General features: G+C 41.1%; 1 protein-coding gene across 1 annotated transcript in view; it reads right to left on the bottom strand.

Annotated features, from left to right (window-relative positions):
• The window catches only part of CDH2 (cadherin 2), a 153,413-nt gene that overhangs the window by 109,117 nt on the left and 18,095 nt on the right, over window positions 1–26,201 (bottom strand). Inside the window, exon 2 of the mRNA XM_056854997.1 lies at window positions 20,152–20,263. Within this exon, the coding sequence (XP_056710975.1) occupies window positions 20,152–20,263 (112 nt within the window). The remainder of the gene's footprint in view (window positions 1–20,151; window positions 20,264–26,201) is intronic.

Raw genomic sequence — 26,201 nt, 5'->3', positions numbered from 1 at the left:
AACCCTGTGAGGTAGGTTAGGCTGTGGTCCCAGGGTCAACTGGCAAGCTTCCATGGCTGAGCAAGGATTCAAATCTAGTTGTCTCCAGCTCTAGACGAACACTCTAACCATTATGCCATTCTGATATCTGTGATATTCTTCCCCCATACATAGCTAGCCTACTGATCTGGCACAGAGTTCTAGTACCTGCTAAATTCCAACCCTCCTTCCCCCCCCCAGCTCGTGTTATTCATTTTATCTGCACAAAATCCTAAGGCAAGGTAGTAACTGTCCCAAGCCCCGCCCCCAGTTCTCTTCATCGTTACATCAAACTGGCTCCCCCATTCATTATACATGAATGAAGTAATACTCTTATTTTGAAAGATAAAAATAATCACCAGCCCAGATGCTTGCAGTTACCATGGCCTGGTTCTACACAGTGTAGGGAAGACTTTTCCTAGCGCCCCCCCTCCCCGGCAACTGAACTGGGTTATTTTAATATTGTATCAACAGAGCATTCTTAATTGTGGCCCCACAGTTATGGTACTCACCTTCAAATAAGGATTTTATCATCATTAAGACTGCAACTGAAAACCTTTCTATTTTGACAGGCATTTGTGATTTTGTTTGCTTCAAAAACGCTGTGAAGTGCTTCCGGAATCTGAGGATCTTGTTTTTAACGTCTTTATTTTTCATTATGATTTATAGTTACTAGTGTTTATTTAGACATACTGTAAACTGACCTGGGTAAGATACATTAAAAAGTACTAAATATTGGGCACTGAACTTTAAAACACCAAACTCTACTCTTCATGCAAAGCAAAGGTGTTTGTTTGTTGTTCTCAAAAACTTTATAATATTATCTTCTATTTATAACCCCATGAAGGGCAGACAGAGGCAGTGAATTCAAATGAGAAATAGTTTTTAATACAAATGCAATAGAATAGCTGATTCATCTGATCATTTTTAATTCCAGAAGTATACGCTTTGGGATTTTAAACTCATATATTTAAGCCAGAATTCTGTTAATGGGAAAAGAATGGGTGTGGGGGAGAGATTTTTTTTAAAAAAAGAAAGAAATGCCACATTTAATTAATGTTTGCCTCTGCCACTGGAAACATTCTTTAAAGAATCAGCTGAGGAAATTAAAATCATTGGCAATGGAGACAGAGTATCGAAAGAAGACCCCTCTGGCCACAGCTGTCAGCTTGGGCTTTTAGAATCAGAATCTGCCTATGGGCACTCAAAGCTTGTAGCTAACAGGTTCATTACAAGTCAAGGGCAAATCAAAACAAAACAAAACCCTTCCTTGCAGTCTAGAAAATACTGTAAATCCCTAGTGCCACTCTCAGCATTCAAATTATGTATTTGCACATTCATACTCAGTAAATAACAATGCTGTTTTAGTAAGCAGATCACTTTGGAGGAACTGAAAGCACACACAGATTAAACACTGAGATGCACCAAAACAGGAAAGAAAACATATGACCTCTCTGTTAGTTGCAACGAAGGTTACAGAAAAAATAAGAACACATTCTTTAAAAACTTTTGCTTTGTGGAAGAATTCCATACAATGCCAAGCACATAACTACTCAACTCTTAGTTTAAAAGGCCAGACATGCATTAGTCAGTCAGAAAATTGCCAGAAAATGGAATCATGCACCACTGAACCAACTTAAAAGTAGCAGTGCTAGTAGAGCACCAAAATGTACAACTCACGTATCAGCCAACTTAAAAAGGACCCTTGAAGATTTTAGCATAGCAGTATATCTGGGCTCAAACCAATGCCCTAGTAAGGCCCTTTATGTAAAGATCTTTAGGCCTTCACACAGCTTTTCCTCAACAGCTGCTTCCTCCCTCCCACACCATCACCAGCCAGTTTTTAAACTCAACCACAAGCTGTCTTTGATCTTGTTTGTGCATATCTCAGCCTGGTATATCCCTTCTCCTGTACTATTTTGTATGGTATCAGACTATTTGGACAGAACCAAACTCCTAATGTCCACCAGAGGACTGCTAAAGGGAAATCAGCTTCTAGATTACACTGGGAAATCAAACAAGTGCTTATTTTCCTTGCTGCATTTCTCTCTGCCTTCATATCTTTGTTCCAAAGCCAGGAAATTTCGAAGTACAAGATTTCATGTCATTTTTTTTTTTACTTTTTTGAGGCACATGGCAGCAAAAGGGCCTTTGTCTGACCTTTATAAATGTAAGAGAACATTGCAAAGGAAGACTCTGCTAAGTATGTAGAACCCAGGTCATTTCAGGTGGGACCCAAACCATTACACGTCATTATACCCAATAAAAAGCTATTCTTCTTCAATATCATTAATGTCATGAAAATTACCACTGATAGATTTGAGTCCAAGAGTGGTGGACTATAACTGCAATTACATTCACAAAATATGAAAAAGGAGACTTGGAAATTAAATGTGACTTTCTTGTATTTCACACTGAGTTCCATTAATTGTCAAATAGAAGCAATTTGTGAATTTATTACAGTGTAATAGTAGAGGAAAGGATGTCTTGTTTGCATATTAGGTCTCCATCTCAATACTTCTGCATATCCATGGCATTTCACACAGCAATAAAATGAACAGTCCATTCAGCAGTAGACAGAAAAGTCGTTGCATACTGAATTATCACATAAATCTTCTCTTTATATCCAACCAGCCCACATCATGCACTTTTCCCAGCTCCTTCAGCAAGCTCTGTAATATACTCTCACACCTCTATTTGAGCTATGGGAAGTTTTAAAAGCAAACCTATATCAAGAAATGAAACAATATTTTTTTGCATTTTAAATGAATTTGGAGAAACTTTAATTCATTAAAAAATGAAGTTATGCCCAATAATTGCTACCCATAATTTGAATACTTCAGAGGAAATGAACCACTGAGAAAACAGTGACCATGCAGCAAGAAGATAAAAAAACGTTGGAAAAAAATGACGGAAGGCTCCAGATTTTTACAAAGCAATTTTAGCAAAGAGGTCTCTGATCCTGTGTTGCCCTTGCAATGCTTATGTGAGAGATGTTCATGGATGAGAGGGATATTCATGGCTATTAGTAAAAATGGATACTAATCAAGATGCATACCTATTCTCTCCAGGATCAGATGAGCATGCCTATTATATTAGGTGATTTGGAACACAGGCAGGACAATGCTGCTGCAGTTGTCTTGTTTGTGGGCTTCCTAGAGGCACCTGGTTGGCCACTGTGTGAAAAGACTGCTGGACTTGATGGGCTTTGGTCTGCTAGTGTTATGGTCTTGCTAGTGTTATGATGTCCACCTGAGGCTTCTGGCTCACTTCCTGCAGCGGGGAAAAGATATTGCCCTGTTGTTCCTGGGGCAAAAAGACCTTGTCCTGCGCTGTGTCTATGATGACTCCCAGGTAAGGAACCTATTAGGCAGGGACCAGGCAGCTCTTTCCCCAGCTGATTACAAAGCCATGTGTCTGCAGGCATGAGATGGTTGGTTGCACATCCCTCAGGGACCTGATGAAGATGTCATCCAGGTATGGGAAGATTTACATACCTAGCAACCACAGAAGAACTTTAGTCAGACAAGCACCTTGGTGAAGACTTGAATGTGGAGGCAAGCTTCTACCAGTTTTACAAAGGCTAGAAAGTCCTCTTTCTGAATTGCTGAATTTATGGATCCCAAGGTCTCCATCATGAATTAACTTTTCTTTATGCTGCAGTTCAGCCATTTTAGGTCCAGGATAGCCCAGACATCACCATTCTTCTTTGGAACTATGAAGAAACTAGAGGAGACCCCTGGTGTCTTGTGGTCCTCTGGGACTGGCTCTAATTGTCCCTATTTCCAAGAGGTGTTGGGTCGCTTGGAGAAGGAGATCCTTGTCCACATAACAACGCTTCTAGACTTGGATGAACCTGTTTGGGGTGGGAGTGGCCTGTGGTTCCAGGGCCCAGCTATTTGTAACCTTGTCTAGCACCAGCTGATAACTGATAAATTGTCTCCAGGCGTCTGCAGATCATTGGAGTCACCCGCCTATGCCTGGGTGGGGGGCACTGGGTGGTTAGAATCCTGCTGAGGTACCTTTCATTCCTCCTTGCTTGGGTTGATCAAAGGATGTTGTAGAAGGAGATGGCTCTATCCATTCTGACCTGCCATTTTCCTTTTGAGCGCTTGAAAGGCCTAGAACTGATGTTTTGTCTGTAGTTGCCAAAGGAATTGAACATTTTCTTTGATTTTCCTTTCTTCTTCTGCACTAGAGAAAGGTTCTTCTTGTCCTTCACTACATATTTGTCAATGCCAACCTGGTTTGTGAGGCTGCATCTACTGGGGAGGTGCTGTGGCACAGCGGTAGAGCCTCTTCTTGGCATGTGGAAGGCCCCCCAGGTTCAATCCCCATTCCAGTTCCTTCTTGTCTGGGGGAAAGGTAACAGATGGAGGGGGAGGATACCAGGTCCAGGGGCTTGTGGTCTGAGAGGCCTGAACACAATACAATGTTGTACTTCCCGCATTTAAAAACCAGAAAGAAAGAAGAGGCCAACTTTCCCACTCCCTTCCTAATTCTCTTCTGCATTATTGGGGACCTGGGAAAGGGCTCTGAAACTGAAGAGACTCCATTGCTTCTTTATCCTTCTGCCTCTACATGCTGGCTTCTGAGGGCTGCCAGGTAGCCATGGAAGAATGTGAAGAAGGTTCCTGCCATGGCAGCCACTGATGCTCCAAGCTGTCCCTGCAAAACACTCGAGCAACTGGGGAGGTCCCTAGCTGAGGTTGGAGTCCCTGTGGCTGTTCCCCTCCTTTAGAGAACTGGGGGGAGGGTAACTCCACCAGAGGCAAGCTTGTCCCTGCTTCAGTCCACTGGTAACTTCAGTGGCTCCCCTGCAACAATAAAAGGAAAGGGAGCAATTGGAAAAGAAACAAAAGGAGTCAAGGCTTTCTTCTATGAGTGTGCTGGAGACAGGGCTGAACCTGGGAAACTAGGAAAGAAATATCAGGAAAGAAGCATCAGGAGCCACCAAAAGATAAGTAACCTGCTTGCCTCCAGGGAAGAACTTCTTCCCATTAGTTGAGACTGCCAACCCTGGGCCACCAGATAGTTTGCAAGTGTCCAATTAGCAGGAGTATACCGATTTCTGAAATGATTATACTGCTTTTTCTTAGATGCCATCCCCTACACATCTACAAACAATTTTTTTCAAAAGGAAAAAAAAAGATCCTGGCTGAAATTTCTGAGTTTCTCTGTGTGCCTTCAACAAAATGCTGGCACTTGAAAGCTGCATCTGACTGGGCAAGTGCAAAGCGTGGCAAACAGCAAGTGATTCTATGCTTTACACAAGTCAGTTTTTTGATCTGATTACAACCCTGGGAATACACACCTGTTCTCCACTAAACGGATTTGGCTCTGTAACAGAAGTGGCTACTCTGCAGGCACACCATAGTTCAAGATGAACTTTGCCAGGAAACACCACAGTGATCCAATCAGGAGGTCGCCTTGCATGTAATCAAAGGAGTCTGACCAAAGTTAGTTTCCCTGGCTACCTTTTCTGTTGAAGCTTGCAGCAGGCCTAAAAGAGAAGAAGTGGATGGCATCAGAATACAGGTGGTGCTGGAAGTTACTGGAAGGATCTGATGAGGGTTTGAAACATGCACACTTCAACCCCCTATTGTTTTAAGCTTAAGTATAACGTTTATGTTTGGTTTGCTGCTCGTCTCACCAGATATTGGTAGCAAAACGATAAATAAATACATTTATAAAATATGGAAAGGCCTGTGATTTTTCTTCCCCAGGAAATTATAGCACCTCATTGAACACTTTTATACTCGGTCTCTTGTGTAAATAGAAGACACTTCTCTGATTTCTGCCAGTTCTCTAAACTAGCTGTAGCTCTCCCATAACACATTAGTCTGGTAGATTCTAAATCACAGGATGGCATTTCAAGGAGAAGGGGGGCATAAATCAGGAAAGTGGCCAAGAGAACCTGTATGGCCCCTTCCAACTCTATGATTCTATAATGCACAAATGAAATGCTCTTTACATCTGGGACGCTGTCGAAGATTGACACTCAATGTGTTAGGCACATGTAAGTTTTCACTCACCCTAAAACCTTTCCTGCTCCCCCTTTCTTCTACTTCTTGATCACAGATGATCCTGTTACATCACAAGCCTTCTCCCACTATTCTCCATTTTTTATGACTCATTTATTGGGCAGTTGGGCAGAGTTGTCTTCAGAAGGCCAGGTCTTCGAAGCACTGATGAACATATGGAAACTCTTTGGATTAAGGCCCAGATGTGCTATGTTAAAATCCAAGTGCCTGTTTTGATCTTTTAATTAAACTGAAATTTTATGAATAATCTGAATGTTTTGTATTCCCTTTCTCTGATAAATCTGTAATGGCAACAACTTGCATTTTTTTTTCTGTTTAAGACTGAGACCCATATTGATGCTCTAATTGAAATCAGGAGTTACCTCACTTGCATTACGGCCAAAAGTGCTATTCAAGTTCATAACACAAAACCTTTACACCAAAATCATGCACACAATATGGGATTACAATAAATCCTTACAAGCCAATGCTCTGCCCTTAAGTACGCTTTTTAATTTCAAAAACGATATTTCAAAAGGATTTGTAATATGTTATCCACTATATCCGAGACAAGAAAATGGAGCCCCTTAGGATTTCATGGATTTATATTATGGAAAAGCATGTGCATTTTGAGCAAAACAAACAATCATAAAATGTAGTTTCATTTCCTAGGGCCCTTCAGAATCATGCAGGGCATTTCCAGAATTTGTACGGAATGGAATAAAAAGGGCAGTCCAATCCTTATATAACAGAAAAATCTTCAAACATAATGCCTGTTGCACTTTACAACAGAAAAAGCAGACACCTTCCTATCCCCTGCAGTTATCCTTCAGAGAGAATTGGAACACAGGCTTCATTACTGTGCATCGATCTTACTAAACAAAGGGATCTGAATTTATTGATCTAGCCCAACTAAACCCAGAGCTGTTTGCCAGACCGTGCATGATATGCAGCTCTGACTTACTCAACAAGAAAGCAACATGACACTTTTTTTTGTTCTTAGCCAAACAGCGGAGCATTTTTTGCACAACATAAGTAATGTTACAGATACATGGAATGTACCACTAAAACCTTTGTTAGCCTCAGCTGAAGCTCGTATATGACTAAATACTTTCATTTTACCTAGTACTCCTTTCCCTTTCTGGGAGTCCATAATTATAGTCATCAGTGAGAATAACCGTGAAATCCGGAAGGGAGGGGCAAAGCACCATAGAAGCCATTGTAACCGCGCTCTGGCATTGGTGCCATTTTGCTCTGTGATAAAGTGGCACCGATGCCGGCATGGGGGGCACTTATGCCGGCGCCAGGGAGCAATGCAGCAACACAGCCTCAGCTGTTGGTGCTTCTGCGCAGATAGCAAAATCCCAGACGTGAGTGCCCGTGTCAGCGGGGCGTTCCCAGGAACGGAGCTGAAGTTAGTCAACGGACAGGAGGCTGTCCTGCCCTTGAAAGTAAAAACAGCCACTCAGATTAGCCCATGGGAGGGCTGTTCCAGCAGCCGATCACTTTTCAGGAGGGGTTTGGCATGTTAGAGGCAAGCACAGAAGGACAGTTCAGATCTGACTCGGGTAGAGAGCAGTCACAGCTAGCAGTCACAGCTCAGGTCTGGCTCAGGAAAAAGAGTGGACACAGTGTAGGGTCGCTTTGCCTGGGTGCGTGGTAAAGTGGTTGAGCTCTATTTCTAGCAGAGAATAGAGTACCCCAATTATTAGGCCTGTCTCTGGAGATGAGCAGACCTTGTACTTTTTAGCCTGACTCTTGTGAAAGGGCAGACAGGAGTGAGTGGAATCCGGTGTGTGTTATGAGAGGATCCAACCTAGGGGCTACGCAGTAATAGCCTGTTTGAATCTGAAAGTGTTAAAGAAAATACAAGCTACTCTCTAAAACTATAACTGATCTAATTCTAGGTGCCTCAGCCAGGTTACTTCCTTTATCATCCAGGAGACCTGTGCTGCAGTTCTATTCCTTAAAACTATCTTTTAAATAAATGAATCTTCTTTGTTGTTTCTGTTCAAATCCTGCTGCAGTGATCTTCTTAAATAACTTGAGAACTACATATACTTACCTCACAGTAGCAAACCCAAAGCCTATACACATGCCACCTTTAGAACACCTGGTAACTGAGGGGAACGTCTCTAGGTTAAAACAACCCTAGAAAATCTTAGGAGGCTGTGTATGTTCCCTCAGCAGGAAAGATAGGCTTGTCACAGGCAGCTTCCAAGCCCCTTTCGGTTGAGGAATGCCCCTCTACACTGTAGGGTTGCTATGCCCGTAAAATAGTTGGTGCAGCCTTGTGAAACTCCCCATGATATAGATTTTAATATAGATTTTTTGGCAGGGAAACCACTTTGGAGAAAGCGCAGCTGCGCCACTCCCAGCCTCTGTCTATCTACCCGCCCCCTCAGGAATGGGCTGCCCAAAAGTTAATTCCACCACAGGAAAAGCCACTAGCTATATCAGGGAACAATTCATGGGGACCAACCCAATGCACTGACTTTTTATCACTCTACTCTGCTTCGCCAGAAGACTTCCCAAAGTTCCCTTACAGGTCAATTCTTTCCAACATATCGTTGGGTATTGTATGCAGCTGTCATTTACTGGATGTTTTTGTTGAAGCCTCGTATCCACATGGGCTACATACATTTCCATCCACCCATCACTACTTGTATTCTCCCTTAGCCTAAGGGCCCAAGTGGGTTAAAACATGTATTTTGGAATCACACCAAAACTAGTAATGTTCAGAACGAGCAAAAGAAGACTAATACAGACTAGATGATATCAGATACTTTAGCATCATATTATTTAATTTAATGCATTCATTATATTTTTAGCTACTGTTTAAATGTAGATTTATAATGATCTGTATGGTAAGGTATTTTATTTCAAAAATAATTTCAATGAAAAGATTTAGTAATTTTGTGTCTTTTGATGTTAAAATATGACAAGTCAACAAAAGATGCCATTGTAAAGCTAAATGATAGAACTGAACATATAATTATACACACTTTGAAAATAAACAGGTTTCTATGTAAAAATCTGTGTGAACACATACTTTTGTTCTTCTACATTTTACCTTAGAATATTATACGGTAATTATTTTTTGAAAAATCTGCTTTCAAAATAATTTTTTACATTTTATTTTTAAAGTCACCTAATAATAGTGTATACTTTTAAAGCAGTCCTTCTTCACTATGCTGTCCCCGTTTGCTCTAAAATGGCGAAATCTCTCTGGGCATTAACGCATGGGCAGAATGTTCCTGGTTCGCTCCTCTGTTATCCCACAATATTTTAATCCCACAATATTTAAGTCTGGATAATCAAACGCATGACGCCAGCCTATCCCACATTAAGTCTGAAACAAGTAGCTGCTGGAGGCTCCCCGTGCGTTTGAACCAACCATATAATGTGGGATAGTTTGCAATGCGGGATAGCAGGGGAGTGACATCGCCCAAGGATTGGCTGAGGAGTTATCCAATCAAAGGGCGATTCTCCCCCTTTTTTTTTTCTTTGAACGCCAGCGTTCCGGTATACCATCGTCTCAACCTGTCAATTAAAAAAAGGCGGGATGGGAGACCGGAAGCAGCAATTGCTCGCACAGGAAAGGGGGCGGGATGGGGGACGGGAAGCGGCAATTGCTCGCGCAGGGAAGGGGGCGGGACGGAGGAGACCGGTATTAGTAGCGAGCTAGCCGAGTAATTACACGCACGTCGGCGTTCCGGTAATGTAGCGGAATTAAAAAAAAGTAGCGGATTAGAACCGAAAAGATCGCTATAAACCAGGGATTGATTAACCCGGGTTTTTTGCCTTAATTCGCGACTAAGGTAGGTCCGATGCGCAGCCCTTGGACGGTCGTGCGTGTGGACCATGGAGATTCGCTACTATTAAGGCACAAAAGCGAGACAAATTGGCCGTGCGTTAAGCCCCTCTGTTGCATTCTCCTTTTTAAATGGAAAATGTCTAACATGTAGTTCCTTGATGGGAGTTATCTGCAAGTGTAATGTGAGATAGAAATCAGGGCAGATTGATTTAAATAAAGGCAACTTAAAACCATTTATTTAAATTAAGATTTAAATTGCCAAAAGAAAGACAAGGTTCCTGTTTTGAAATTCATATTTCCAGGAGAAGCAGGCATATTAACTGGTTGCTGTAACAATTAAAAAATAATAATTGACAACTAAATATACAACTTTGGAGCACAATCAAAAACACTTGGCTATGCATGCACTGCTGCATTTTATCTCCTGAGACAAGGTTTCTTTTTTGTTCTCTCTGTAAACATGCAATGCTACTAGAAATGGTTTACCTACTTGAGGACAAAAACTGAAGTCCTATTCACAGTTATTTGGAAGTAAATACCATGGAACAGAGGGGTACTTTTTTCCAACCAGTCATATGCTTGTCTATCTTTCCAGAACTTCCTGTAAGTAAGTACTGCAGTAAGTGAAGTGTAGTTTAGTGGTTAGAGCACTGGACAAGACTGAGCAAAGCCAGATTCAAATCCCTGCTTGCCATGACATTTATTGGGTGACCTTGCGCCTGTCATTCGCTCTCTGACTAATCTACCTCACAGGATTGTCATGAGGGTAAAATGGTGGCGGGCAGAACCATGCACACCACTCAAAGCTCCCAGAATGAAGGACAGATTGAAAACACAATAAATATTGACAAAGTGGGCAGCTGAAGGTGATGGAGCAACAGAGAATGAAGGTCAGTGTTACCAATGCACTGGGATATGAAATCTGAGAGATGGGGAGGTCAAGGCCTTGAAAGTAAGGAAAAATAGTTTATGTGGGGTCTTGGACTGGACAGGAAGCTAATGTAAGGATTTAAGGAGAGGAATTGAAATGCTCTAAATGACAAGAGAGGTTAATAATTTTGTGGCACATAAAAGTGAGCCATCCAGGGTGCAAGAATGGAAGATCAGTGGAGAAAAAGTTGCAACCATCAAACCAGAGAATTGGGGAGGGGGGAGAGAGAGAGAGTATTCCCTGGTACTCTTTGTAGGTCTCCCATCCAAATACTAGCCAGGGTGTGACTGGCCCAAGGTCACCCAGCAAGCTTCTGTGGCAGAGTGGGGATTCAAACCTGGGTTTCTCATGTCATAGTCTGACACCTTAACCACTGCACCATTATATTTAATCAGACGCAGGCAAACGTGTAGTTAAAAACTGCTGTAAAGAGAGACCTACACAACAAAGAGAGAGACGATGTACGACAGACTAAATATGGGAACTAAAGATATGAGAAAATCAAAGATAAAAGTCAAGGCTTTGTGCCTGTCACACAGTGACTTCAATGCACAGTTTTATACAATAAGAAACTCTTAGTAAGTTATACCCTGATGACTCAAAAACCAAGCCTGATCACAGGTTTTAAGAGAAAAGCGATAAGAATCTAAATGAAAAGCCATTTGGACCTTGAGTGAAATTCCTTCCCCAAATATGGTGATCAGTTAAACTCTGAGCATGCAAGTCTATTAGATAAACTCTCTAGAAGATAAATTCTTTACAGCACTTCAGTACCAAGATAACAGTTTATAATGTTACAATATTGGTCTCTTTCACTTTAATTTTCTTTGAAGTATGCAGTAAAACCCAGAAATCATAAACATTAAAAAACCATTCCACAAACTGTTCTATGTCAATATTTAAAAAACATCCATGTGCTAATTACATGCATACAATCACTATAAATTATACTTAATCAAGCAAAGTTGTGGACAAACGTACAGTTAGAACAAAACTGTATAGCTATCTAGGGCATTTTAAAAAATAAAACACATCACAGGGGGAAAACAAAACAAAACAGTCTGGTTTTTGAAAAACTAGTATTTGAGAACAAGTGAATTGGTCAAAATAACAAAGCATGAAATCAAGCATACTTCCATGGAAGTATGTTACAATAAGATCAATGGGATTTTTCCAGATGTAAACATTTTATGGCTATGATGTCCGTAAACTACAGAAAGCACAAAATGGTCAATAATTCAAAAAAAAAAGTGCTTAAAGCTATCATCAGAAGGTAAAAGAAAATTGGGACAAATGTACTGTGCAAAAAAATCCAGCGCTGCATCAGCACACTTAAAACGTTCTATGGTACTTTTAAATAAAAAGATGGCAGAACATTAAAAAAATAAAATATTTAAATCTTGGTAAACATAAATAAATTTCCTTCTCTGTGTATCTTCTCACTCTTTCTGCTGATGCAGTAACTGCCATTGCCAATATCTTTATTCATTCAAATGTATTAATGACTTTTTGGAGCTTTCTGCTTTTGAGAACATATACAAGAAGCAACGGATCCCGCTCGGGGGGATCCGGGTTTGCGGACCTGCTGGGGGGGGAGAGGAGCAGAGGGACAGGTAGCAGGTCGCTCTTACCTGGGCCACGGCCGAGGCGGGGGCGGCGCCATTCCTGAGCAGCGGGGCCGCAGCCAGCCGGGCCAGGTGTGGGTTGGCCGGCCCGCTGGGAGCCAGAGGGGCGGGCCCAGATCCTACGTGAGGCGGCCAGGTAAGGGTATGGCCGGGCAGGCTCCCACCCAGCCCCGCGGTCGCCGCCTCCGCCCCCTCCGCGGCCTGGCGGGCTCCACGTGGGGGTCACGGGACCCTCCCGACCCAATGGGGTCTGGGCCGGCCGGCGTGCCGAAGGGGGGATAAAGCCAGGCCCCGCCCCCGGCCATTCCCGCTTCGCCGCACCGCTTGTCCCGCCCACCCTCCCCTTGGTTATGGGGTTAGGGGAATCATCGTCACAACTAAGGTTGGCGGTTTGGGCATGGGGCCGGATCCAGTTTGGGGGAAAAGAAGGCCTGCGTGCCCCGTTTCCCTTCTGGGGACCCTAATAAGGGGTTTTGGGGGGAGGCCAGGAACGGTTAAGCCTGTCTCGGGGGCTGCGGTTTGGCCTCCTCCCAAGTGGCAGCGGACCACACAGTTGGCGGCTGCCCACACGGGTCCCAACATACTGCCATCCCAGGCTGCGCCCAGCAGGCGGGTTGGGGGCAGGGTAAGATCAGCTGACAGACGGGTCAGCTGATCCCTGGATCCCGGCCAGCATGCTAGCCAATGCCTAACGCTGTAATCAATAAAGTTGTGGCCTGTTTATCCCAGCCTCGTGTACTGGTCATTCTTGGTAAGCTCAAGCCCTCAAACATCAGGGCAGGGGTGGCATCGGAGCCCTCCCCTCCGCCCCCCCCACCATCAGGCTAGGGCCGCAAACCTACTTATTAGCGTTGTCCACGATTATTCTCTTTTCAGATCAATCTCTAGAGTTTCAGAACTCAATCTCTCTGATTCTATTTTTTAATTGTCCATGTATATCTTTCCAATCATTCCCTCAAGGTCTCCATTTCAGTATCTGTTGGTTTTCCCCATTTTTGGGCTTTTTTTTAATCTACTCCCACTCGGCTCTAATTAGTCATTCTTTTACAGTGCAATTGTAAGGAGAGTTACACCCTTATAAGTTCATTGACTTAAATGGACTTAAAAGAGTAACTCATGAGGATAGCACTGTTAGTAGTCTATATCATTTGCAGACCCAGGGGCGAGGAGGGGAGAGAGGTGAGGGGGCAAAGGACTACACACATGCCAGGTTGGAGGAAATTAAGCCACAGCCCCGTGGCGCAGAGTGGTAAGCTGCAGTACTGCAGTCCAAGCTGTGCTCACGACCTGAGTTCTATCCCAACGGAAGTTGGTTTCAGGTAGCCGGCTCAAGGCTGACTCAGCCTTCCATCCTTCCGAGGTCGGTAAAATGAGTACCCAGCTTGCTGGGGGTAAAGGGAAGATGAAGGCTAGATGGTCATGTTGGGAGTGCTTTGATTGTGGGATCCTGCATGGCGGGGGGAGGGTTGGGGTCACTGGGGATGTGGGGGAAGGTAGTTGTTAATTTCCTGCATTGTGCAGGGGGTTGGACTAGATGACCCTGGTGGTCCCTTCCAACTTTATTATTCTATGGCTGGGGAAGGAACTGGCAAACCACCCCGTAAACAAAGTCTGCCTAGTAAATGTCGGGATGTGACATGACCCGGTGTTTGCACACGGGACCTTTACCTTTACTTTTTTATTGATTACAGCCACAGGAGCACTGTCGCAGCATGGGGATGGATCCAGCATTGGGAGCCTGCTGGCTGATGTTACTCCATTCTCCCCAGCCTGTTTCCTGGAGGAAAAAAACGTGGAGTGGAAAACCTGGGATCCATATGGGCATCAACCACTGTGTGGTTCCCTTGCTATCTGGTGGTGAGAGCCAGCGGAAAGCCCCCAAGTTGGACATGCCACTGAGTGGCTCCATCCCCTTATAGGGGTCTCCAAAAATGTGGGAGACATGTGCACAGGCATGGCCTTCCCCCAAATGCATCTGTCCCAATGCCCAAATCGCCCACTTAAACTGTGACAAATTAACAAACAAGAAAAACTGAACTGAACCGCAACCTTTAACCAAAGACCAAAGGAGGGAGGGAAAGCGATTCCTCACAAGGCCATGGGTTTGGCAGCAGGCCAGCTAAGTAGGGGGGCAGGCCACAGCAGTGCCCTGCAGTCCCCGACCCTGTGCCCTCTGCCCCACCCCCTGCAGATGCAAGAGGTAAGCGCCAGCCAATGCCACTGAAGCCAAATCCCCCACACCATTCCTTTCCTACTGGGCCACAATGTCCAGGGCAGCCTCCTCCCCAACTCGTTCCTGGCCCCACACTACAAACAGCCCTGGATAGGCCCGGGGTGGGGCTTCTGTGTTGATTTCCTTCAGCTCTACTATTCTTCACCTAATCTCACGCTGCTTTACTTAAGATTTCCAAGCTTTCTCTGCTATTTGCTCTTGGACAGATTCTCAAAACCAAATTTTGCTTTCCCTCTCATTTTTAGCTGTTCTCTCTCTTCCTCTTCTACTAGTTTATTCCATCATCTCAAGCTTATAACTTAAGATAGCTATTGTTCCACAGAACATGCAAAAAAAGAGTTGTTCAAGGGGAATTTTTAATAACAAAAATAGGGCTGTAGTTACTGTGAAATTTTAGGTATTTTTAATTGCAATGCTCATTATATATATTATACTGTTTTTGCTACAGTGTTCTTCAGTTTTGCCATTGTTGTATATTATATATATTATACAGTTCTTCCAGTACATTCTCTAATTTTGTAAGGCAGTCTTTATTGCATTGTTTTATGGACATTGTTTTATTCTACTGCTATATACTGTTTCTACTGCATTGTTTCTAATTGTGTAATCTGCCTTGAGTTTCAGTAAGAAAAATCGACTATAAAGTAAATAAATAATAAAATAAAATTAGCTAATCTTGACATTTCACTTTTCTAATATCTATAATATATGCCTTTTTTCCTCTTTTGATAGAACTGAAACTCATTTTTACACATATTGTTCATATTGACCACTGCAGCATTCCTCTGTTGTCTGGCTTTCCAGACTTCTATCTTGATTTCTTCAGCTCATTTAATTTGTTGAGTTGGTTGCTACAACCATATCACTCCTACTTTTTCTTTTCTACATTGGTTCCTTCATTTGTCTCATATTTTCTTTTAACTTCTCTTAACTTTAAGTACCTTCACTCTCTTCCTCCCACTTGTCCTGTATTGTTAGTTGCTTGTTGCTGTTGTTATTATTGTTGTTATTATTATTATTATCTACCCCGCCCTCCCCGGCCAAAACTATGCTCAATATGGAATAATCCCATTGATCCAACATTGACAATATGGAATGGTTTGGATGATGACCAAGGTGTAGGTAACTGCACTATGTTTAAATTCTATGAAATAATACATTAATTGACACAAAACAGGGTTGTTGTTTTTTGTTTGAACCCCTTATACTTCAGGGACAAAACTGGTTTTCCAGTTTGTGCTTAGCTTCTCCTTGTACGGCTCATGAGAACTGTGGAAAGAGAGAGGCCTCCAACAGCAGCATATCGTTCAAGCTTCCATTGCCACTTCACTAAACCAGGAGTCTACCGGTTCTCTCTGGCCTGGACTAACCTAGCTACAAATGCTATCAGGTCAGACCTGGGCAACAAACATTCTGGCACTTGCTGGCATTCCTGCCTACTCCCTATTAACTTGGTGTTGTTGTTTTTTAATCTGCCAGGGTTTCTAATCCTGCCTAGATTGCCTACAAAACTGCCACAGCACTTCTTCTTGAGCGCCATTCCTTTTCTGCTTGGACTTTTACCTCCAGCAGCTGGCACAACCCATATCTTAGTGCTCCTTCCCTAGAGTAAGGACAGGATTAAAATGTACTGTGTAAATAATACATATATTGTGCACGTAGGGTCGTTTAAGTAGTCACTGTCTTCACTATTAATTTATACAAATACGAACCGTTTTTCTACAAAAATACCATATCCAAAATAACAAAAAAGGGAGAAATTAGCAACAGGTGGGTTTTTTTTAGGTTTTTAAAAAATAAATAAATAAATAAACGACCCCAACAATAAAATCTCAAAATGCAGTGATCAGCCTAAATAAAACCAAAGATTCTCACTGGAAAAGCCTGGTAGAAGAAAAAAGTTTTCAACAGCTACCTAAACTAAAGAAAGATAGGTGGACTTCCTTATATTCTGCAACTGTTATTCCACAACAGTGTTTGACATATCTGTAAATTGTGAAGCTTTAAATTCCATCTGTATGAAGCACTTAGGAGGGATAGTTGGAAGATTTTAATAATGGTAATGCATAACGATAGGATGTTTTGGAGGACATTAATTCATAGGGTTGTCATAAGTCAGAACCAACTTGGTAACTGTTACACCTACACACACATAGACAGAAATCTCAGTTTCTTACTGAGGAGACATTCAAAAGAAGTGTCTGTGATTAGGACCTCTAATATTTCCCACTGAAAGTCTAATCTTAAACCAAGAGTTTCAAAATGTGAACAAAAAAAAATTTCTAGAAATTGGCAGTCTTAAAATTGGTGAAACGAATGCAAAAAAGCTTGGTCATTTTGTGTGTATCTTGTCACAGTCACTGTATTTTACTACTAGCTAACAGGATAATAATGCTGCCACACCTAAGGCATCAGACAGTACAGTCAAAAATCTTTAAAACACCTCAACTTCACAGAAAAATCATTACAATTAAAGTGCAAAATTCAGATCTCACATTGGTGTAAATGTGTATAAACTCCAATATCAACGAAAATACCGTCATAGCCTAGTGTTTTTTGAAAGTGACTATAATACACAGTATGTTTAACTTCTATTGTCATATGCATCTAGTTTAATCACTAGAAAATGGGCTTTTGACAATAGTATTTCAAAATGACATTATAATTAAAATTTAAGTCAAAGACATCCAATGATGGCCTGTACATTTATGTAAAACCACAAATGACATGCTTTCAGGCATACTGGTACTTTGAAAAGAATTAACTATTAAAATAATTCCACTATGGAAGTGGTTGTAAAAAAAACCCAATGATGCCCCAGGAAAATTTTTCATCCAGTTAATGCTAATCCACATAATGTGATTCACATTGTATGATTCTTTAAAACAAAAAGAAATAAAAACATTCTACTGCTCTGTAATGTTGTTTCAGATGTACAGTAAATAAGGAACACTGGCTGTGATCTGCTAAACAGTTATTCAGGAATACTTGGCTTTCAGCCCATATAATCCCATTGATCCAAGTACTTTGGCTTAGCTCATTTGTAGTAATGAATGGAGAAATAAACCTTTTAGCTTTTTATTAAGATTCAAATGTAACAGAGATCTCTAGCGACAGAAAGGCATTACCTCCAAATGGATATATGGTATAAATTAAAATGCATATGTATCTGTGCTCTGGTCTTAGCTGACATTTGTATACAGCCAAACATTTACTTTATAAGGGGAATCGTAAGATCATTGGAAGAAACATCTGGCAAATTCAGAAATCTTCACATTTCCCCAAAGATTTCCTTTTATATCCAGTTCACAAATATTTTCCCCCTTAGGCAGGAATTTCATTCATTTTATTTCACTTCAAGGCAAGGAAAGTTTAGGCCTTTGTTTTTCAAGGGTATAAATGACTAACAATCAGATGAGATCTAATGCCAAAACCATGATTTCCTGCTATGTGAACATGGCAGTCACCCCTCCCCTTGCACAGAAAGTCAATTATTGACTTCTTTAGTGCAAACCAAACTGCTGTTATATTCAAACCATTTGAACTTCTCCTCAAAACCAGCACTGTATAACAGCTTCAAACCATGATTTGAAATCCTGGGTTGAGATACAGTGCAAACCACAGCTTGCCAGTTCAGATAAAAAGGCAAACTATGACATGAAGTAAATCAGAAGTTCTGCTGACTATACATTGGCAGCAGTAGCAGGTGGGGGTGAGGGGAGAATTTGATCACAGGACTCATTCACATGTTGCCAAACCATTGTTTGGAATTATGCTGGAAATGAGTCATCAATATGGGTTATCAGAACTAGCATCATTTTTACAGCAGACTAGATACCTGTATATACTTACTCATATGTAAGCCTGAACAAAACAGGATTCACACTCTTGTAAACATATAAAGAATCATTATTTAAGACAACTGGCAGCAAATTCCTGAGGCTAGGAACTGAAAGTTGTTAGGGACCTGACTAAGTGTTATGCTGGCATATTTTAGTTATGTCAGTGTATCCCCCACGGCACCAAAGCAAAGCTCCGGATGAGGATGATAATGACTTTGTATAGCACCTAACTGCAATGCTTGTTTCTGAATGCTATTTGACAAATGCATAGAAAATCATAATAAAATATAATTCCTTATTCCCAGAAACTAGTTTGGCGGAATATTCACGTTATGTGATTTGCAAAAATTTGCTTTAAATGAAACATGGAAGTACTTTATTAAGTCAGGATTTTAATAAACTAAAACCAATCAATTCTTCTTGCTTTTTGGATTCAATTATTGTTATGAAAACACAAGGCAGGTCTGTAAAGCTGTAATTATGAGAAGATACTGCTGAATAGAATATGTTAAATACAGACAAAAGCTTTTGTTTCAAGAATCAATTTGATTTGCAGCTTCGTTTTAAGAAGTCTTTTTCATTTATGTTAATGTCTTGATCTGTGCAGCCATATTTTTAGGGAAGAAAAGCAATGAACTGAATTAAATTAGTTTTCCTTTAAGATAAATCTGAAACTCTCTGAAACTAATCCTCTTGATCAGCTCCATAATTTTTAAATTAGCTAGAAAATAATATGTATGATACACACAGCTTATGAAACAAAATTAATACATTTTTCTTACACTGAGGCTCTCTGCTGACAATTAAAACTGCACACAAATATAACTGGGCCTAGAAATTATGTCCAACATTTGAAAATATTCCACTTCAGACTCAATATGTTTTTCACAGAATTGAAATAAATAAGATCCTGATTTCAATATTAAAGATCTTTACGTCTATGGAGATTTCCATCAAAGTCAGTGGCATTTCGAATTGAGGCAATGTAGACATGAATGTTGCAGGATGATGGCTTTCTGTCCTAATCCCAGTCACCGTGTCATTAGGGCAGCGTGCATACAGAGCAAAAAAGACCTTAATTTTCTTATTGTTTAACACACAGCTTTCAAAAATCAAATGACAACTTGATAATTATTATATTACATTGCACATTTTTTAACCTAATGCAAAAGCCAGAAAAAAATAACATGAATGCTCACTTTTGAATTGGGGACAACTTGGGGGTGGGGAGGTCAGGGAAAATGTTTGAAGTTATCCACACATCTCGGCCTGGGACACAATATATTTTTCCAATAAATGAAAAGTTCTAGACCCTGTTTCTTTGGGATGAGGAAAGACTTTGCCATAAAAGACACTGATGACAGCTTAATCAAGAGGGTTTACTAGGAGATTTTATATAACAAAACCAACTATCATGACTTCTGTGAAGAAAATATTAAATTAGGATAGGCATCTAAAAGCACGCACACACCTCAAAATTACTCCTGAGGAACATTACAAAAGCTATTCTTCTGGCCAACCATTTCTATATGACTCATCCCACATCCCATAAACAGAACGAATGAAGAAAACGACACTAAGAAATTTTAAACAGCAGAGCTCAGCACTAATTTATGTGCAAGATACATATAACAAGAAACTGAACACTGCATGCAACAATACCATTCAGAAGAGGCTGGCCTTCATGTATACCCCGGGATATGACTGCATTGTAAACGTCTTCAGGAAATCCAGTCTTGCATAATGTGCCTTCACAAGTTGCCTTTATCGGGGCCTGAAATGGGAGACAAAATTTATGTAATACTTGTGAACCCTATTCAGCTGAGAAACATTCCACTTGGCATAAACCCTGATTTCGCTACTATCTTTTACAAACAACCTCTTTGTTTCCTAATGGCTGCAATTAGAATTCCGGGGGCAAAGGGTTAATCTTTTTGATAACTGGAATGGAAGGAACAAATCCCACTTGTCTAGTAAGATCTAAATAATAGACAATCTTAATTCTTTAAACAACTGAACATTTCAACTAAAACAGTCATTCAGGCTGAAGTGTAATGGGGGGGGAGAGAGTGGGAAAGGACAAGCACATTCCTTCAATTAGAAATAAATGTTCTGAAAAAACTGATCACCAAGTTTATCACATATGGATGATACATTTGAGAGATTCCACAGCCAAATCAACATGTCAACTATTCCCATCAATACATTTTAGGGTCTTTTCTATCCAACTGTTTGCTTAATGGTTAAATACATATCTAATACATTCACATATAAATGTTTCTAGTACAATCACCTTTGTTATAAACTAGTTATTGAGGAATAGCTATTACATGAGTAAAACAGGGGGAAAGGATCTCTTGTTTTCTTAACCATATGTTAATGCCTCAAAAACAATTCCCCACATATGCATCGTTTTTACTAGTGGAAAGAAATTGTGTTTTGGTAAAAACATGAAAGAAAAAACTACTCTTTCTTTAAACATGACTTAAGTCCTCCATTTGTAAGCAGGTTATCTATTAACTCCAAGTAATAGTCTCATGAATCATCAATAGGCAGGCTAATGACGAATACCAAAATAGTTTTCTTTCATTGAAAGTTTTGATACACACATATACTGTGTGTGTGTGTGTGTGTGTGTGTTGCCCAGTTAGATGATGCAATCTATTAGTTTTTAACTCTGGTGCTTAATTTATGCTATAAGCCATGTTGTTACTTGCTCTTTCCTTGTTATAACATAGGACATAGTTTAACAGCCCTCTTTGGTAGTGGAAGGACAAATAAAGAACCAGAGTTGGAAAACTATTGGATTGCACCACCTAACTGGGCTATATATTCTGCATCTCAATAATCTTTACAGGTTGGAGGTAAGCATCCTTATTCAAGCAACCCAATCAACCAGACTCATATCAAGGACACCAAAGTAGCACATCTGACTGGATTTAGCTTTGATTAGTCAGCCACATGTTTCTGAGACAGTAAATTTTATTTATTAAGATAAGCACTTTTAAAAGGCTTCTGGTTGTCAAGTATTTCCATGGCATGTTAACTGCACACCAGATTTGACTGCAACCATCTGAAGCACCAGCCACCTTAAGTATATTTCATACACAGACTGCAACTCCAGTCACAATATGACAAATTATATTTACAGTAATATGTAAGTAAAGCTGTAGAACTAGGGAATTTTCTTTAAAAATAAATAAAAATGGTAAACCCAAAAGAGTTGGGATAGTGTCTCAACCCCAAAATGCTGTGTGACTGCATAACTTAATAAGTAAACTCTATGTAACAAACAGGGAGGAGAGGGGAGGGAAAACAGCTTTTCAAAGTACCCTTGAAGCAGTAAATCCTGGGTGGGCAGCTGAGTAGATAACAGGATTTTAACAAGCCTGCCCTGATGTGCATGGGAATCCGTCGGCCTTTCCAGCACGCTATATCTGCTAAACAGCTCTTATAAACTGAAACAATGCTAAGTGAAACAAAGGCTTGAAGACATGAATACAGAGGCTTCTTTATGCTTTCATTTGCAACCTCTCAATTTTTCTCAGCAACAAAAGAGAGCACTCTGTTCCCAAAAGCGGTCTATTGTAAAGATTATTTGGCCATAAACACATGAGGGGAATCAGAGATTCCAACTTCGACAATGCTTTACTCTCTCATGTTTTGCATCTAAAATTAAATAAAACTGTATTGCCACAATGCAATCTGGGTCATTTCGAGTTCTGCCTAGGATATTGAGCATCATTGCCCTGCCTTTTTTAGTTTATGCCTCAGAAAAACAATCTAAAGTTAAACACTGAAATCTTCACTTCAAGAAAGAAGCTTAAGTTTCTTTCTAGCCTGGTCTTTTGTCTAGGGCAGTAGGAGGAACAGGAGGAACCGTTGTGATATACAGGCTTTCCCCCTGATTATACAGTACTAACAAAAGCTTGGATCATTAAAAAAAAAAAAAAATCCTTGAACCACCTGACATAATTGCTGGCAAACTTTTGTTTTCGATAAAGATATACCCAGTTCTATGTGAATCCACAGATCTTTCAAATAAATTATACAGTTGAAGCCAATACTCCATTTGGCATGTTTGTTTATGCAGGCTTGGCAAAGCTATAAAAGCAAGAGTAAGGTGGTGTTTTTTAATTACTGGATCATGGACTATTGCCAATCCTGAGTGTGCTTCCTGCCAGTCCTCTGCAACAGAATTGGCTCAGCCTTCAACTGCTGGGTAAAAAACTCCAACGTCTGACCTCCTATCAACAAAATCTAGGGTACATATTACACCTGACACAGGGAAGACACCTGAAATAATTCCATAAGGCAGATGTCATTGTATCAAGAGCCTGTAGAGTGAACAGGGACTATGGACTGGACCACAAGACTTCCTCTATGGGCATTAGTTGTGGCATTAAATAAACTAGGTGTTAAGCGCTGCACCCAAAACATTAACAGACAATCTAGGAATGAATGTAAATGACATTTACACAGCAACAGTGACACTGAAACTGGCCCTGAGATCTAAGAACAACAAAACCACACCTCTCTACAGACTGGCTCTCCATGATCACTACGTGGAAGCACTAGTACAAGAGACCTGGGGCAAAACTCATCCAAATTCTGCTCCACAGGCTTGATTATATATGTATTATTAGCTCTTTATTATTATATTTAGTTAGTTGGATACTAAACAGCTCATTAAAGCGTGAAGTGATGGTGTTAGTAATATCACTCACTAACAATATATGTAGTAAGAAGTCAGGTCTGCCTACACGTGATACGAATGGGCTCTGAAACGTATAGCATAACACAATTCTGAAGTTCAGTGATGAAAATGGAAAGGCACATTTCAGAGCCTATTTCACATTAAAATTCTAGGCTGACAGATGAAAGGTTTCATTATATGCTTTAAATATCATAGAAGGTATAATCTGTATAGAGCTGAGATGTACTTTTACATGAGTAATTAAAGCTGAAAGGTAAATAACCGTAAATAGAGAAGAACATTTATCAGGAAGAGGAGGCTTTTTAGGGCTAGGATATTTGTCATAAGAAAGATCTTGCAAAAAGTGGTTTGGGTTTATTTCTTTTCTTTTACTTCTGCTGTCCTGCCTGGAGTCCCTTGTACCTGAATACTACCGAGACATTATATCAATGACTATATCCTAGTTCAGATCTGGTAATTTCAAGTGAACATTCTTGTTCTTATATACTGACCCAAACGAAGCAGACCTCACAATGTGGGATAAAGGGAGCAGTGCCAGGTAGATCAACTAACAGCGCATTCCAGACCTTCAAGGGTGACAACGCCACCCCGGGACACCGGTGGGGCCTTCCCTCCGGCGTAAAGGCCTGTGCCAACATTCTGGGGGGCATTCCGGCGTCCCGGGAGGCATTCCCAGGGAGGGCTGGTGGAGGAGCTGCCACTAGGCAACCTCCTGTCCCTTTTCGCCCTAGGTACGCCAGCGGCGAGAAGAGCAAGGCTGTGCCTGCTTTTTAGCAGGCACAGCCTCGCTTTTCTCAATGGGGCAAAAAGCCCCATTTTAAAAGAAATGCTTTTAAAAGAAATGCTTTTCTAGCTTTTGGCAGGCAGGGAACTGCTTAGTCCCCGCACGCCGAAGGTTTAGGAATGCATTGTAAGACTCCTAGTCAGGGTGGGGGCAAACATTAAGCATTAAGCCACTGCACCTCTTCCCCGCCGTCCCTGTACGCCTCAGCTCAGGAATGGGCTGTTACATACACATTCTGTACATATGCACTCATCGAATACGCATTATGTATACAAAAATCTTTGCTTTAAATACTATCAGTCTGATATTTAAAAATGGAGTATACAAATGCCCCAGAGCTGTAGTACATGTTAGTACACCAACTATTTCTAAGCCAGGACTTACATATAGGTGTTTGGTCTTATTTTGCAAGTGATAACGTTATTTAAGACCCCTATACTTTCACAATCCCTCTGATTTTAACAACCATTTCTGAACTATTTCACCTAAAGAGTACTAGAACTGTCTGCCAACAACCAGCAAGGCCAAATCATAAAACATCTGACCAATCTGATAAGGTTTTTCTAATTTGTAAATAAGGTTTTTACTATTATCTGTGTCAATTTGCAATCTATCCCACTATCACATTAAGAATCTGGCAGACATTTAAGTATTCAGCAATACTGTTTAAAAGTAAATGTTTATAATTAAATATAATTGGATGTGCTTCTCCTTCTACCCTGTGGGCAAGTATCCAGTGAGTGACATTCAAAGCCAAGATCTCAAAAAATTCACAAGATACTCACAGAAGGGCAGAGAGGTGCAAAAAAATGATAAAAACCATGGTTGCTCCACATGGCTCCAATACAGTGACATAAAATGTCTTTAAACATAGGCAGAAGTTACTGTTGAAGTTGGTAGAGGCCTCTACTGACATGCCACCCAATGCAATTCCTCTATGAGAGTTTAATGGGCTTAGACTGGAGTAACTCTGCTTCACATTGCACTGTTAGTTGCCCAATTTTATCTGCAAACCCAGCTCACAGTAATGTTTGATACAAGCCCTACTGCCAAAGGTGGGAGGTTTTATGCCTTTTTACGCCGACTTTTGTTATCAAACTTTGTGCATGCTGTAAACTGAACTCCTCCAGTTATCACTAGCTGAGCTACACACAAGACAACCATGTAGTTATTTGTAGGACCACCTCTCCAAATACGCTCTGCTGAGACAGCTTTGCTCATCTGAGCAAGGCCTTTTGAAGGCACTGCCTTACAAAACAGATAACATCTGTGACTGCCTGGACATAAGTATTCTCCTTTGTGGCCCCTATCTGGCACTATCATCTATCTGACAAGGTCAGAAAGGCTCTCAAACTAGTATTGGTCTGTAGCAAAACAGAACTTTTCAGAAAGACATTTTCATAAAGTGATACTGCTGTGGCTTGGAAATGGGTTTTATTGTACTTATTGTAGGTTTTAAATAATCTGCCTTGAGTTTCTGTGAGAAAGGTGGACTATAAATGAAGTAAGCAAGAAAGCAAGTACATAAATAATTGACTAGGGTGGCCCTACCACTCAGTGATATAGCATCTGCTTTGCATGTAGAAGGTCCCAGAATCTCCAATTAAATGGGATTAGATAGGAGACATTGGCCCTTAGAGATCTGCCACCAATCAGAGTGGATAATACTAATAGACCAACAGTCTGACTCAGTTTCAGGTATCACTTGCTCCGTGTATTCCTAAACCTTAGCCTCCAATTGTGTTGACCCAAAAGCAACTTGTTAGTCTAAACTACAAGGGTTATTTTCAGTCTCCATATATATCCAGCTCTAATGCACAGGAGCTGTTTTACAGCCCAATCATAAGCTCCGAGACTGAAAGAGCTCAAGAGGCATGCAAGTGGTTGCACCAGCATCCGTGCCACTTGCGCCACTGCCTGTGCCACTTGCGCTGCCAAAACTGGCATGGAAGCCAGCGTTGGGACACTTAGGCAGGCCTCCCTGGACTGCTGCGATAGCGTGGCCCTGGGCCACTGGATCAGCCTCCCACTGGCGTAAGCGTTCACGCCATCATGCCAGGGGGCATCCCCAGGGAGTTCTGGGGCGGAGCTGCCAGTAGGCAGATTCCTAACCCCTTCCAGCCTGGGAACATCCTACACCTCAGCAGTGCTGCACCAGGTTTGTGCTGGTGCAGCACTGCATTTCCCTATGGGGTCCCCCCCCAATTTTTA

The sequence above is a fragment of the Euleptes europaea genome, chromosome 8, assembly GCF_029931775.1.
Source record: "Euleptes europaea isolate rEulEur1 chromosome 8, rEulEur1.hap1, whole genome shotgun sequence".
Taxonomy (NCBI): Eukaryota; Metazoa; Chordata; class Lepidosauria; order Squamata; family Sphaerodactylidae; genus Euleptes; species Euleptes europaea.
Note: the sequence above shows the minus strand (reverse complement) of the source record. Positions and strands in the feature narration are given on the sequence as shown.